The sequence below is a fragment of the Thamnophis elegans genome, chromosome 4, assembly GCF_009769535.1.
Source record: "Thamnophis elegans isolate rThaEle1 chromosome 4, rThaEle1.pri, whole genome shotgun sequence".
Lineage (NCBI taxonomy): Eukaryota > Metazoa > Chordata > Lepidosauria > Squamata > Colubridae > Thamnophis > Thamnophis elegans.
The window spans coordinates 122242818-122257212 of NC_045544.1; the positions used below are offsets into that span (position 1 = coordinate 122242818).

Sequence of the window (14395 nt, forward strand, 5' to 3'; positions counted from 1 at the left end):
AGCCGTTTAGTCCAGGTCCAAGGGAACAAAATGTGTTGTGTTACCCGAAATTCTCCAGATCGCACAAACGTTACTCTCCATTGCTGCAACGAATGGAGATTCCTGTCTCTCCCCCCCCCCCCGAAATAAAGGTCCAGGTGGGCGGGCATTATAAACAACAATTAAAAAAGTGATCATTCAAAAGCAAAACATCTTCCCGGTTCGGTCCGAAAAGAAAAAAAGAGAGAGACCATAAACAAATAAGAACTCCCGCTTTGGCCAATGGCAGCAGGGCAGGAAGGTATCAAGGGCGTGACGGAACCAATCAGAAGAAGGCAGGTAGCTTGTGAATGGGGAAGGCCAAAGAGGGAGTAGCCGCGCGGAGATACCCCCTTTCGGTGGGGGTAATTAATAAATACGCAACGCGTTCCGTCGAAGGCGATCGAGGTGGTCGATCAAGGCGGGACCGGAGAAGATCTTTGGCGAGCCTGGCGGTGGAAGGCGAGAAGGCAGAGCGGAGCGAAGGGAAGTGGTGGGAGGGGCGCGTTGTCAGGCAGTTCTGCTGCAGCAGCCGAGGAGAAAGTTACTTTGCAAAGGCGAGGGAGGCATGGCCTCAGTAAGAAACCCGGCGATGACCCGTCTCTGCGACCAGGCGCGCCGGCGTTGAGCAGGCGGCTCCCAAAGGAAAGGCGCAGAACAGGCACGGCTGCCCCCCTGGCAAAAGCGCAGCCTTTTTCCCGCACAGCCAGCGTCGGCGGATCCGGGGAGAGAGCGAAGGCGCTCCGCTCGAGCGGCGAAGAGAGCTTCGAGCGCGGGAAGGCGCTGCGCCGTCGAGGAGCTTCGCCCCCGCCGGCCTTTTCTTGCAACCTTCGGCCGGGCTCGGACCTCCGAGTCGTTCCGTCTAACGAGCGCAGAGGCTTCCGCCTCTCGGGAAGGTTCGGTCCGACGACAGCAAGGCAGGGAAGGGAGCGCCGAGGAGCGCTCCAGCCGCTCCGGGAGAAGGCATGGAGAGCGCGCACAGCCTGACCGCCGAGGAAGTCCTGCGGCGTTTCGGGGTGCGGGAGAGTTGCGGGCTCAGCGCCGAGCAGGTCCGACGGCAACGGGAGAAGTACGGCGCCAACGGTAAGGAGGCTCGGACTCTGCCTCAAGCGCCCAAGCTCGCCGCCTTGCGCGGAACGGCCAGGGTTGGCTGGCGGGGCCAGGGAGGGAGGGAAGGACGGTCGCTTCGGACAGTGCCGGCGATGGGAAGTGGGGGTGGGGGCTAACCGGGTGCAAGTTGTGGTCGCGGTCGCCCTCTCCGGCTTGCCGGTTGGGTCGGCACGCGTGGTGCATGGAGCTCAACGGGCTTAAAGGCGGAAAAAGGAAATGAATCGCCCCCAAAGAAAAAGAACAAGAGGCTTGCCGAACCGTGTCGGACAGTCCAGGGTCAGGCAGCATCACTTTTCCCACGGTGGCCGGCCGGCCGGCAACAGAAATCCCACGGGCACGCGAGGAGGGGAGGGCGGGGGACGGCGGCAGACAGGAAGCTGCTGCTCTTTGGCATTCGGAGAGAATTTGACCTTAACTCCGGTTTCTGACCGCGGCCGCATCGCTTCGCATCTCCGAGCCCGTTACCTTGTAAGTGAATTTGGCAATGGGGCCCGTTTCTAAGTCGCCTCGAGACAGTTCAAGGACCGTTTAAATAGGACTTAGAAGATCATGGTCATGGTAGCCGGCGGATTGTGATCTGGAAGCAGTCAGAAGGCATAGAATAGAATGGAATGGAATAGAATAGAATAACAGAGTTGGAAGGGACCCTAAAGGTCTTCTAGTCCAACCCTCAGCTTAGGCAGGAAATCCTACACCACTTCAGACAAATGGGTAAGTGGATAGTGGTAGTGGTTTCCCTTCCTGTGCCTCACAATACACTGTCTCTGTTCACAGAAAAACTCCCTTTTTAAGTATCCTTCGGTTTCATGGGCTTTCATGTATTGTGTGAATCCAATCACTGTTCTTTAGAAACCACCCTTTGGGAGGTCTATGGAGATTCTCAGTCCTCCAGGTCATGGTTCTCCAAAAGGTGCTTTTTTCAAGAGGCAACTGGACTTTCTGGGTTTTGTTTTCTTTGAAGACCTTTTGCTTCTCATCCAAGAAGCTTGAAGAGAAATGAAACATCTTCAGAGAAAAAGAAATCAGAAAGTTCCGTTGCCTCTTGAAAAAAATACCTTTGGGTCACCCTTGGGGACTCAAACCCAACTCACTGTGGTTTACTTTGTAAAACAATACAAAGCCAAGTATGGCTTAGTGCAGTATGTGAATTGAGAAGACTGAGAGATCAGGGCTCATGAGAGATTTGGGTAGGGAGCCATTTATTTATTTAATATAAATCTATATTTATAAAGAAGATTTGCAGAATTAAGAGAAGACGAAAGAGGTGAACAGACCTCCTGTAGCGAAGAATGAGTCAGGAGATCTGAATGACAAGAATATGTAGGTAGCAAATTTGGATAGCAAGATGGTTATAACGCTTGCCTTGTAAAATAAATAGAAGGTTGCTGACTCAAAACCCAGAAGAAACTTTGAAATGCCATTGTGGTTAAGGAGTTGGTCTAGAAGTGGATCCATCCATGGAAACTCCCTGCATAACGTGGGCCAGGCACCTTCTGCTTGGCCCATCCTTCCCCACAGGGTTGTTATGGGGAAACAATACAAGATCTTGTGTGGTGTTTAGGTAGAAGTACATACCAAATACTAATATTTAAGAATCATGCAGAAAAGGGATAATCCTAGCTCTGACGTTCAAGGCAGCATTTCATAAACTGAAAGATGTTTCCCAGCTACGAAACCCTTTTTAACTGGGGATGAATAGAATTGAACCCTCTGGTCTTCTGTAGACAGGATTGCTCCTTGAGCCTTCAGTTATCCTGCCACTGCTACAAGTGCCCATCTCTGGTCTGTTTTTGGAATTGTAGGTTGCTAAGAGAAGAATGTTTTCTCTCCTTTTTTGCATGACCTAAGTGCAAACCCATCCAGCAGCTGCTTGCAAGATACTGCAGCATGGACTATGAACTCTGCCAACCCTGCCAATCTATCCGCTTCAAGATGCTGTGGGACTACACTGCCCAGAGTCCTACATGGGTTGTCTGGGAATTATGGGTATTGTAGTTCCAACACATCTGAAAAGCTGGGAGGCTAGCTTCGGTGCTGCAAAAACTATCTGCTTATCTCTCCTGAGATCAGTGAAGATGACTTTGTTTTTGGATGAAGTGAACAAGATTGGTGGAATGACATATTTTCCTCTTTGGTTAAAAAGTCATGGAGGAGGTTCATGATGTATCTGGAGGATATGAAAGTTCAGTGGATATGAAGAAGCTAACTTTTATATGAGTATGCAAAGTGTGTTAATGAACAACAGAGAATTGGAAGGGATCTTGGAGGTCTTCTAGTCCAACCCTCTGCTCAGGCAGAAAACCCTACACCATTTCAGACAGATTGTTGTACAATCTCTTCTTAAAACCTTCCAGCATTGGAGCACCAACAACTTCTGGAAGAAAATTGTTCCACTGATTTAATTCTAACTGTCAGGAAATGGTTAAAGGTTTATTGCATTTATATGCCGCCCTATTCCCGGAGGGACTCGGGGCGGCTAACAAACCCAGGGGTTTCTCCTTAGTTCTAGGTTGCTTCTCTCCTTGATTAGTCTCCATCCATTGCTTTTTGTCCTGCCTTCAGGTGCTTTGGAGAATAGGTTGACCACATGTTCTTTGTGGCAGCCCCTCAAATGTGGAAACACTGCTATCATGTCACCCTAGTCCTTCTTTTCATTAAACTAGACATACCCAATTCCAACAACCGTTCTTTATATGTTTTAGCCTCCAGTCCCCTAATAATCTTTGTTGCTTTTCTCTGTTCTCTGTACTCTAATGAATTTGCGGGAAGCTTGATGAGGCTCTTTGCAATGGGGTAAATCAGATCATCAGCCCTGGTCTCCAATATTATATACTTTGATGTAACAACAGTCCAGATAGCAGGCTTTCCAACTCTTTCCATGTCAAGGCCTATTTTGCAACGTTCCCCTCTGAATTTGCACCTCTAAACTACGACAGTGGATTGCCATTTTTCTCCCTATCTATTCCTCTGCCGCTGTGCCCTCACTCTGCCAAAATAAAGAGTCAGTGCAGAAGATTAGGAGAGTCGATCGCCATCTTTCCCACATTTAAACCTGTCATCAATCATATTCTTCAAAGTGGGCTAAAACTGTATGGCTGACATTTGATTAATTTTTTTTGAGTAAACATATCCGAATGCGGATACTATAATTTCAATCCCTTTTTTTCCTGGTGGCGAATGGAAGTGATTTCTCTCCCTGCACTTCCTTGGCTTCAACTGTCACGTCCCTCTCGGTTATTCTCTGGAAGCTGAAATGACATTCCCGCTACCACCACACACAATTTCTTGTAACATATAATCTTCTAAAAAGGGATTGTTAGGATTAGATTTTGGAGACTTTGAGTTCAAGTCCTATCTTAGTTACAAAAGGCAGCTGGGTGATCTTGGGCCAGTAACTCTCCCTCAGCCCAATGTACTTCATAAAGTTGTTTGCTGTGGGGAAAATAGGAGAAGGAAGGTGTGTTGGATATGTTCTCCTCTTGAGTTACTTGTAAAAATAATAAAGGCAGAATACAATTATAAATGAAAAACTGTCCTTTTTTCAGGTCTTACTAATTTGGGCAGCATGTAAATGTTATGTCTATGTATGTATGTGTACACACACACATACACACACACACAAACTCACACCTGTATACACAAAGCTAGAAATTCTGTATGGTTAGCCTCTTTTCTGTGAGCCACAATGAGTCTTGGGAATCAGTTTCAAAAATCTTTGAAGGAAATTCTTTAATAGACATGGCACTGACATTTTTTTCTGTTTTTACAAAACTTTCTTGCATAAAGTTTTCAACAAAAGTTCCCTTTTCCTACCTAAGAAACCTCAACTTCCTTGTTGGTTCCATGCTTCTTTTAATTGAAGAATGCTTCAAGGCGTCTTTGGCCCCTGCTGGATTTCATTGGCATATTTCATTGCCACATTTAAGCCATCTTATTTCTCTCTTGGCAAGACTCCTCCTAAGCCAACCCTTTTAGAGCAATATTTTATTTCAGCTACATTTTAGCTGGTCAAGAAAACCTCAGTTGCCCTCCCCAGCTATCAGCAAGGATTCGGCTTAAAGAAAGTTGGTTCCTCAGCAACCATCATAATATAATCAGAATATTTATAATGTGTCTAAATTAAGCTTCATTAAACCCATGATGGCCCATAGGAGCAAAAGGAAACATAGGTGAGTAATATCTGCACTTCTCAAAACTTTTTCTGCAAAGTTTTGGAGAATTCAGAAACTTGCATACCTGTTTTCTAGAAATCAACTGTAGTCGACTTTCTCAGGTATGTGTGTGTATGTAGGGGGGTGGTGGCTATTATGATGCCTTAAAAATTAGCTAATTTTTAAATTATGTATGGGTGAACCTTGGAATTTATAAAATTCCTGTACGAGTCTAAATCTTAGACCAAACTGGTAATACCTTTTTGAATTTAAAGTATAATTTTTTCATTATGTAAATGGCATACATTCAGAATGCTGGGAATTCAATAACTGTAAAGGAGCCATTTATTTTTCCCCTGCCTTGATCTTCAGGAAAAAAAGGAAAAAAACCCACCTTCTAGTAACACTGGAATTTAATTGAAAAGAACCCCCCCCCCCTCCATTTTCTAACTGATGTTTTTTGGGTAAAAGTTAAACCACAACCAAGCCTTTTCATTGATAAAAACTTTCCCTGTTGGATTTGTATATGGCATAAAAATCATACAGTATCTGTTTAATGACGTTCTAATTTAATGTTGTTAATCTTCGTTTTGGCTCAGTTAACAAAGGTTTTATGGAGGCACAGAATTGGTCAAGTGGCTCATCATAGTTTTAACTGCTGCTTTTTGAGTGCATTCTTGAATATAAATCAGGAATCTTCTGAAGGGTCTTTTTTCCCTGTGTCCTTAAATGTCTCCGTACTTTTATACATTTAATAAATAAATAAGCAACGATTTTTTCCTGAAGTATTTAAAAAAGTTATAGATGTGTAGAGAAACCCTATCCTAATTTCCTAAATATTCCCCTTGAGCAGTCTCGAGTAGGGTTTTTCGAATTATGTGGTGTGAGCACATCATGGAGTTCCATTAGAGATTAAGGAGAGAGAGAGAGAAAAACCACTCAAATGCAGCCATATTTCTACCACCAGAGTTTTGCCTTATGATCAGGGGTTTCCGATTCCCCCCCCCCCCTTTTAACCAACAGGTTCCATAACTTGAAAAAGTGTGAAACCCCCAGATCTATAGCAGTGGTAACTCCATAATTCATAACTGATCTGGATAACCTTAAAAAAAGTGGGACAGAGCCTTACTCTGCTATCTAGCATAACATGGTCTATATACAGTATTAGTTGACCAACCTGGCAATTCAAGGTACATATGTTTAACCTGCATAGACTTCAGCCTCTCAGAATTCTGCAGCTGACTTCCTGCCGTTCCCAGTTTCAGCACATTTGCATACGAAATTAGGGACAGCTGGTCTTCACTGCCAGACAGATGTTTTCTGAAGTCTTTCCAAACAGTCTTTCCTAGCAGACTAGGGATGCAAAGGATTAGTTCTGCCTCTTTTTACACACAAAGCAAGCGTTGTATTATAGTATATCCTTGAGGACTAGAAACTTCTGAGTTTTATTTTCTCAATGATAAACTGCATCTATTCCGTTTGGTGTAGTAGTTAAGACACTAGGCTAGAAACTGGGAGACTTGAGTTTCACTCCTTTAGGCACAAAGCCAGATGGGTGACCTTGGGACGGTCACTGTCTCTCAACCCTAAGGAGGAAGCAGTGGCAAGTCATTCCTGAAAAAAACTTTCCAAGAAAATTGCAGGGATTTGTCAAGGCAGTCTCTGAGAATCGAACACAACTGAACAAAAGCAAACAACGACAAACCAACTTGCATCTCAGTTCTAAATGTGTGCATTTGATTTTGTTAATGTGCCCAGCCCTGATCAGTATGTGAAGCTATGATTTTGTTTCACCATGTTGTGATAAATGAATCGCAAATAGGATTTTACATAATAAGTAGATTTATATAATTTTAAGTAAACCATTGCATATGCATCTCATAATAAATAAGATTGGGTTCCCCCCCCCCACCCTCATTAGGTTTTTGTATGTGTGTGCTTGGCATGTTAGGTGAATGTTCGGGCCAATCTTAACATGGTTGGAGGGTCAGTTTGGTATAGTGGTTTGCGTGTTAGCCTAAAAATCAGGAGACTGAATTCTAGTCCCACCTTAGACATGGAAGCTGGCTTAATAACTTTGGGCCAATCAAGCTCGCTCAGCCCAGCCTACCACACATGATTGTTATGGGAAAAATAGGAGGAAGAAAGAGTATTGTATATGTCTCCTCCCCCTTGAGTTTTTAGGGGGGGGGGAATAAAGTGGAGTGGGGCTCACTTAGTACTTGAATGGGAGATCACGGGAAATGTATTGATGCCAGGCTGAGAAATCAGCAAAATGTCTCAGAAGTCACTGGCCAATCACTTCTGTTTCCTGCTAAAATAGAACAAGGATGTGTCCTTTAAGTCACTGGGAGTTCAGCTCATCTTAAAGCAGGGGTGTCCAAACTTGGGAACTTTAAAACTGGCTGGGGAATTCTGGGAGTCGAAATCCGCAAGTCTTAAAAGTTCCTAAGTTTGGACACCCTGTCTTAAAGGACACTTTAAAAATAAATAGGTGTACATACTATTAAGTTTTCCTGTTTGAAGGTAGTATGTTGTGGTGATGCAGATATTATTGGAATATTCTCATTTGCCCCCTGTTTGATCTTCCAGGCTTCCTCCTTTGTGTGCCAATTTCCCGCCCACAGGGGGTAAAAAAACACGTTGTGGCATTCTTTCCTTCCTCCCAGACCAGTGGTTTTCATGTTTGGTGACTTTAAGATGTATGAACTTCAATTCCCAGAATTCCCCAGCCAGGAATTGTGGGAGTGGAAGTCCTCAGATCTTAAAGTTGCTAAGGTTGAGAAACACTGTCCTTGATTCTGAGTATATTGATCCAAATGCAAGTCGGGCAGAGGGGCATATTTTATTATATGTAAAAAGTTTTTATTTTCCATTTTCATAACATATAATCACATGTATACTATTACATAGCCAATATCATATTGTATTAATTAATAATTACATCAGTTCATCTTGCCATCAACTCCCGGAAAAAAAAATAATAAAAAAATAAAAACCAATTATTGGCTCTTCTGCTTTCCATACACCACTTTCTTCTGCCTCTCTCCTCCCCTTCCCTACCTCCTTTCTTCCCTCTATCATCCTTTTCTACTCTACTTCCCCTTCCTTTCTCCTTCTCCTCTCTCCTCTTTCCACTCCTCCTTATTCTCCTCATCTCGCCCCCCCCTTGCCCTATCTCCTATCCCTTTCTTCCTATCTTTCTTCTCTCCTCTGCTTCCCACTCTTCCTCTCATTCACTTGGTGTATTTCAGCTTCTGAGCAAACTCCATTCTGTGTTGATGGTATTTATACTTCCATTTCAATATACATAACATATCTTGGTTTTATGGAAAAAATAAGAGAAGACAGTATACATGTACAATCATATTACTTTAAAACCTAGCACCCCTCCTCAAGCCTAATATACTTCCCACCTTCCCCCCCAGCCCCCCCAACCTTCCCTCCCCTCACTTCCCAGAACTAATACATGGTATAAATCTTTAACAAAAACAGTCTAAAATATATTTGAAAAAAGAGTAGGAAATTAATAACATCTTTAAATTGAACTTAGCTCCTCCTTGCTAGGCTAACTTTAAACAATTTATATCATTCCTGGTCTTAATCATAAGCTATCTGGAATTTCTTAGTCCCATATTTATTTTGAGTATAATCAATCCATTTTTTCCAGTCTCGTTTATATCTCTCGTTTGAGTATTCCTTAAGATATGCAGATACTTTAGCCATCTCGGCTAAATTTGTGATTTTCAATGTCCATTCTTGAATAGTAGGCAATTCTTCCTTCTTCCAGTATTGCGCCACCAACAATCTAGCTGCAGTTATTAAGTACAAAATCAAATTAATCTCTACAGCTGTACAATCAGTAATTATACCTAACAAAAATAATTGGGGGGTAAACTTTATCCTTTTTTAAAGAACATTTTGCATAATCCGCCATATTTTTATCCAAAATGCCTTAACCTTTTTGCAAGTCCACCATATATGAAAATATGTAGCGCCCACAGAATCACATCTCCAGTATTTAGGTTGTAAATTCGGATATATAGAAGCCAACTTTTTAGGATCTAAATGCCATCTATAAAACATCTTGTAAAAGTTTTCTCTCAAGTTTTGGGCTTGTGTAAATTTTACATTTCTTACCCAAATCCTTTCCCATGTATCCAGCATTATTGGTTCTTCAATATTTTGAGCCCACTTTATCATACAGTCTTTAACTAATTCTGTTTCGGAGTCCATCTGTATTAATACATTATATAATCTCTTTATATGCATTAGACTTTGATCTCTTATTTGTTTAAGTAAATTATCCTCAACTTGCATAAAACCAATTTTTTGATCAATAGCAATAGCAGTTAGACTTTTATACTGCTTCATAGGGCTTTCAGCCCTCTCTAAGCGGTTTACAGAGTCAGCATATCGCCCCCACCGTCTGGGTCCTCATTTCACCCACCTCGGAAGGATGGAAGGCTGAATCAACCTTGAGCCGGTGAGATTAGAACCGCTGAACTGCAGATAACAGTCGGCTGAAGTGGCCTGCAGTACTGCACCCTAACCACTGCGCCACCTCTGCTCTTTCTGATCTATTTTCCACCTGGCCTGTATCTGTCCATACTGAAACCATGTTTGGATTACCTTTTCCTCTTTTAATTCATCCAAGGATTTTAGTTGTAATACACCTCTTTCTAGGGTAAGAAGCTGTCTGTAAGTAATTATATCCTGTTTTTGTACTATGTTCATATTTTCTATTGCATGTCTAGGAATTGCCCACATGGGTATCTTATCATTTAATTTGTATTGGTATTTTTTCCAGACCCACAGTAGAGCATTCCTTAAAATATGACTTTTAAGATTCTTGTCCACTTTTTTGTTATATAGCAGGTAAGCATGCCACCCATATACCAAATCATGCCCCTCGATATTAAGTATTCTATCATTTGTTAAATTAATCTAATCACTAATTACCAATAAAGCTACTGCGTCATCATATAATTTTAAATTGGGTAATTTCAAACCTCCCCTCTCATGCACATCTTGCATTATTTTTAGTTTTACTCTCGGCTTCTTCCCTGCCCATACAAATTTATTAATACCCTTCTGCCATTCTAGCAAGTTCACATCTTTTTTAAGTATTGGTAGCATTTGGAAAAGAAATAAAAATTTAGGTAAAATATTCATTTTCACTGCTGCTATTCTTCCCAGCAAAGTTAACTGTAGTTTCTCCCATTTTTTCATCTCTGTCTGTATACTGTGCCAAAGTGGTTCATAATTATACTTGTAAAGCTTTCCATTTGAGATTGAGATATGAACTCCTAAATATTTGACCGTTTTAACTATTTCACATCCTGTCATTCCTTCTAATTCTTCCTTTTGTTTAGTATTCATATTTGTAGCCAATATATTTGTTTTCCCTAAATTTATTTTGAATCCTGACACTTGACCATATTGATTAATCATATTCATTAAGACTTTACTAGATTCCTGCGGTTGGGTTAATATTATAACCAAATCATCCGCAAAAGCACATACTCTATATTCTTGCTGCCTAATCTTAATTCCCTGTAAGCCTTCCGAGCCCCGTATTTTATTCAGCAATATTTCCAAAGTTACGATGAACAATAATGGGGACAAGGGACAACCCTGCCTTGTACCTTTTTCAATTTGAAAAGAATCTGTCAAACTTCCGTTAACTATAATTTGAGCTGTAAGAAATGATTGATTGTACGAAATGTTCTCCTATTTGCATTTTTTGCAGTATTTTCAGCAGGAATTGCCAATTAACTCGATCAAAGGCTTTCTCAGCGTCTAGAAATATGAGCGCGGCAGGGATTTGGTTATTCTTTCCTAAATATTCGAGTGTATTAACAATTAGTCTTACATTACTTCTCATTTGTCTCCCTTGCATAAAACCTGTTTGATCATTATGAATCAGTTGTTAGATAACCAACATTAACCTATTTGCTAGTATTTTGGTAAAGATTTTATAATCTACATTAAGTAATGATATAGGCCTATAATTTTTTGGTTGAGTAATATCTTGATCGGGCATATTTTATTTTAGATGAGCATTTGTTTTACCTGCAGAGAAATCCACCCTCACCCACCCACCCACCTATCCTGCCCTGGTCATCTTCAAGGCTCATCTGAAACTAAGAAAAGCTGCTGTTTTCCTAATATCAGACTAAAACATGTTGAGTTATTGGGGTACAGATAGTCCTCAACTTACAACCGTTTGTTTAGTGACCATTCAAATTTACAACATCCCTTTAAAAAATGACTTACGACTGTTTTTCACACTTACGGTATTGCAACATCCCCATGGGGGTCATGTGATCAAAATTCAGGTGCTTGGCCACTTCTTCATATTTATGACGGTTGCAGTGTCCCGGAGTCATGTGATCACTTTCTGCGACCTTCTGACAAGCAAAGTCAAGGGGGAAGCCAGATTCACTTAACAACCTTGTTACTAAGTTAACAACTGCAGGGATTCCCTTAACAACTGTGACAAGAAATGTCGTAAAATGAAGCAAAGCACACTTAATAATTGTCCCATTTAGCAAGAGAAATTTTGTGCTCAATTGCGGTTGTAGGTTGAGGACTACCTGTATTTTAAATTTTTGATTGTTCAATTCTGCAGGTTTTGGGAATGATGCTTTTTTGATTAATTAATAAGCAATTGTAGGTTACGGCATCCAGTAGTTGGAATGAACAGAGCTCAACTTCGTATCCATTCCTGATTTTTACTTAGTGAACTGCTACCGGTAGTTTTTGATGTAATGATCGTTCTTTTAGCAACCATTCAAAGGTACAGTGGCACTGAAGAAAGTGACTTACAACTGGTCCTCGGTCTTATGACCATTGCTGATCAGCACAGTCATGTGACCCAAATCTGGGTAATTGGCAACTGGCATGCATTTGTAGACCACAACAGTCATTGATTGCAATTTGTGATTTCGCCTCTGATAAGTGAATTTGCATGATTCACTTAAAAACTGCAGGGGTTTGCTTAACAACAAAGCTTTCATAAAATTGGCTGTGACTCACTTAACAACTGCCTCATTTAGCAACAGAAATTCTGATCCCAACTGTGGTCGTAAGTCGAGGATTACCTGCATTCTATCAGATATTTTAATTCACAGTTAACTCCATTGAGAATGGATGGTTGTGGTTTCCTTTTCTCTTCTTTTTCTTCCCTCCCCATCATTTTTCTTTGTCTTGATAGGCAGGAAATATCTCCCAGCTCATCTTCACAAGCCACCCTGAATATAGCAATAGCAATAGCACTTAGACTTATATATCACTTTACAGTACTTTACAGCCCTCTCCAAGCGGTTTACAGAGTCAGCCTATTGCCTCCAACAATCTGGGTCCTCATTTTACCCAGAATGATGGAAGGCTGAGTCAAACTTGAGCCTGTTGAGATTTGAACTGTCAAATTGCAGGCAGCTGGCCCGGCAGGCAGCAGCAGTAGTTTGCAGTACTGCACTCCAACCACTGTGCCACCGTGGTCTTAATATCATTTTGGCAAAAGGATAAGACAAGAGTCCTTCTAATAAATCCATAGAGGAGCCAGGGATAAAAGAAGGGATATTTTCATGCTCAAGACTAATTCTAAAATTGTAATTATTTAAGCAGGAGTTCAGTGTTTAATGGCTTGCTGATTTTTGATAAACACATTTATTTTTGTGGCCACTGCTATTTTTGCAGTTCTGTAGATATTTGTATTGTTTTGAAATGAAACAAAGTCTTATCCAGCTTTCTTTAAAATTTTTTTTTAAAGAAGAGTATTAGTATTAGTATTTGGTTTATTTGTATGCCACCCTTCTCCAGGGGGGACTCAGGGCGGCGAACAACTCAAAGGGGAAAGGGAACATAAACAACAGTACACATAATTAAAATACACAAAAATCACACAGCCATACCAGTCGAGAGAGGAGGGGAACTCATCAACCCCAGGCCTGCCGGCACAGCCAGGTTTTGACGGCTTTCCGGAAGGCCTGGAGAGAGGTGAGGGTCTGGATCTCCGCGGGGAGTTCATTCCAAAAGGCCGGAGCTGCTACAGAGAAGGCCCTCCCCCGGGTAGTAGCCAGATGGCATTGGCTGGTGGACGGAACCCGGAGGAGGCCGACCCTGTGTGATCTGACGGGTCTTTGGGAGGTAATTGGCAGCAGGTGGTCTCTCAAGTACCCAGGTCCAATACCATGAAGGGCTTTATAAGTTACGACTAGCACTTTGAAGCGTATCCGGAGACTGATCGGTAGCCAGTGCAGCTCGCGGAGGATAGGTGTAACGTGGGTGTACCGAGGTGCACCCACAATCGCTCGCCCGGCTGCATTCTGGACATTGAGGCATTGTAGCATTGTAATTTAAACTTTTAAGTGGTTCAGACAAACATACAGAGAGGTAAGACTGGTTGTTCCCAGTTTACTTTCAGGACCAATTAAGTTCACTTTTTCCTAGAGTCCTCTGGAAGTGCAAATTTCCACCTGAGTCAATATTTGTCTCATTTCAAAAAATTTTGGGAAGGGCCTTTTCCACCTGTCATATTTAGCATATGCAAATATGCTTTGATGAAGCCGATGTAAGATGGGTACGTCAGAAGATGAAAGAAGGGAAGTGGTAGGATGTACTCTGTAGCCTAAATAGCACCTTGAAAGCCTTTTTGGGGTGTGCGTGATCATCTGTGGGTCCTTTTTCTTTTAACATTCCTAATGTGTGTGCTTTGCGTGTTCCTTTTGAAGGAAACAGACTATATATTGTTTGTAGGTAGAAGGGAGGGGCATCTGCCTTGTTGGTCTTCCTGGAACTTACAGGATGCTTTCTGCTTTTTGCATAACTTTTGGGAAGCCAGAGTTTGTGGAGTCTTGGGAGATATTAAGAAACAATGGTATGATTCCTGCATAGAAAGTGGCTTTACTTTGGCTGAGGTTGGGTACCACTTCCCTTCTTTCAGCACGACTATGGCAAAAAACTGATCTATCACAGATAATCAACCATCCCAAGAAGGTCTCTCCCTCCCTCCCTCCCTCCCTCTCGTTCTCTCTCTGTTATGAGTTTAAATTTGCACAGTTGCGTTTTGTAATGGTAAGAAAGAAAGTCTGTAATTTCTTTTCAGCAAG

The 14395-nt window shown here is 42.0% G+C and overlaps 1 protein-coding gene across 1 annotated transcript in view; it reads left to right on the top strand.

The window, feature by feature from the left end:
- Positions 1 to 349: 349 nt before the first annotated feature.
- Positions 350 to 14395, top strand: part of ATP2A3 (ATPase sarcoplasmic/endoplasmic reticulum Ca2+ transporting 3) — a 159528-nt gene continuing 145482 nt past the window's right edge. Inside the window, exon 1 of the mRNA XM_032216533.1 lies at positions 350 to 1101. Coding sequence (XP_032072424.1) covers positions 984 to 1101 — 118 coding nt within the window. The 5' untranslated portion in view covers positions 350 to 983. The remainder of the gene's footprint in view (positions 1102 to 14395) is intronic.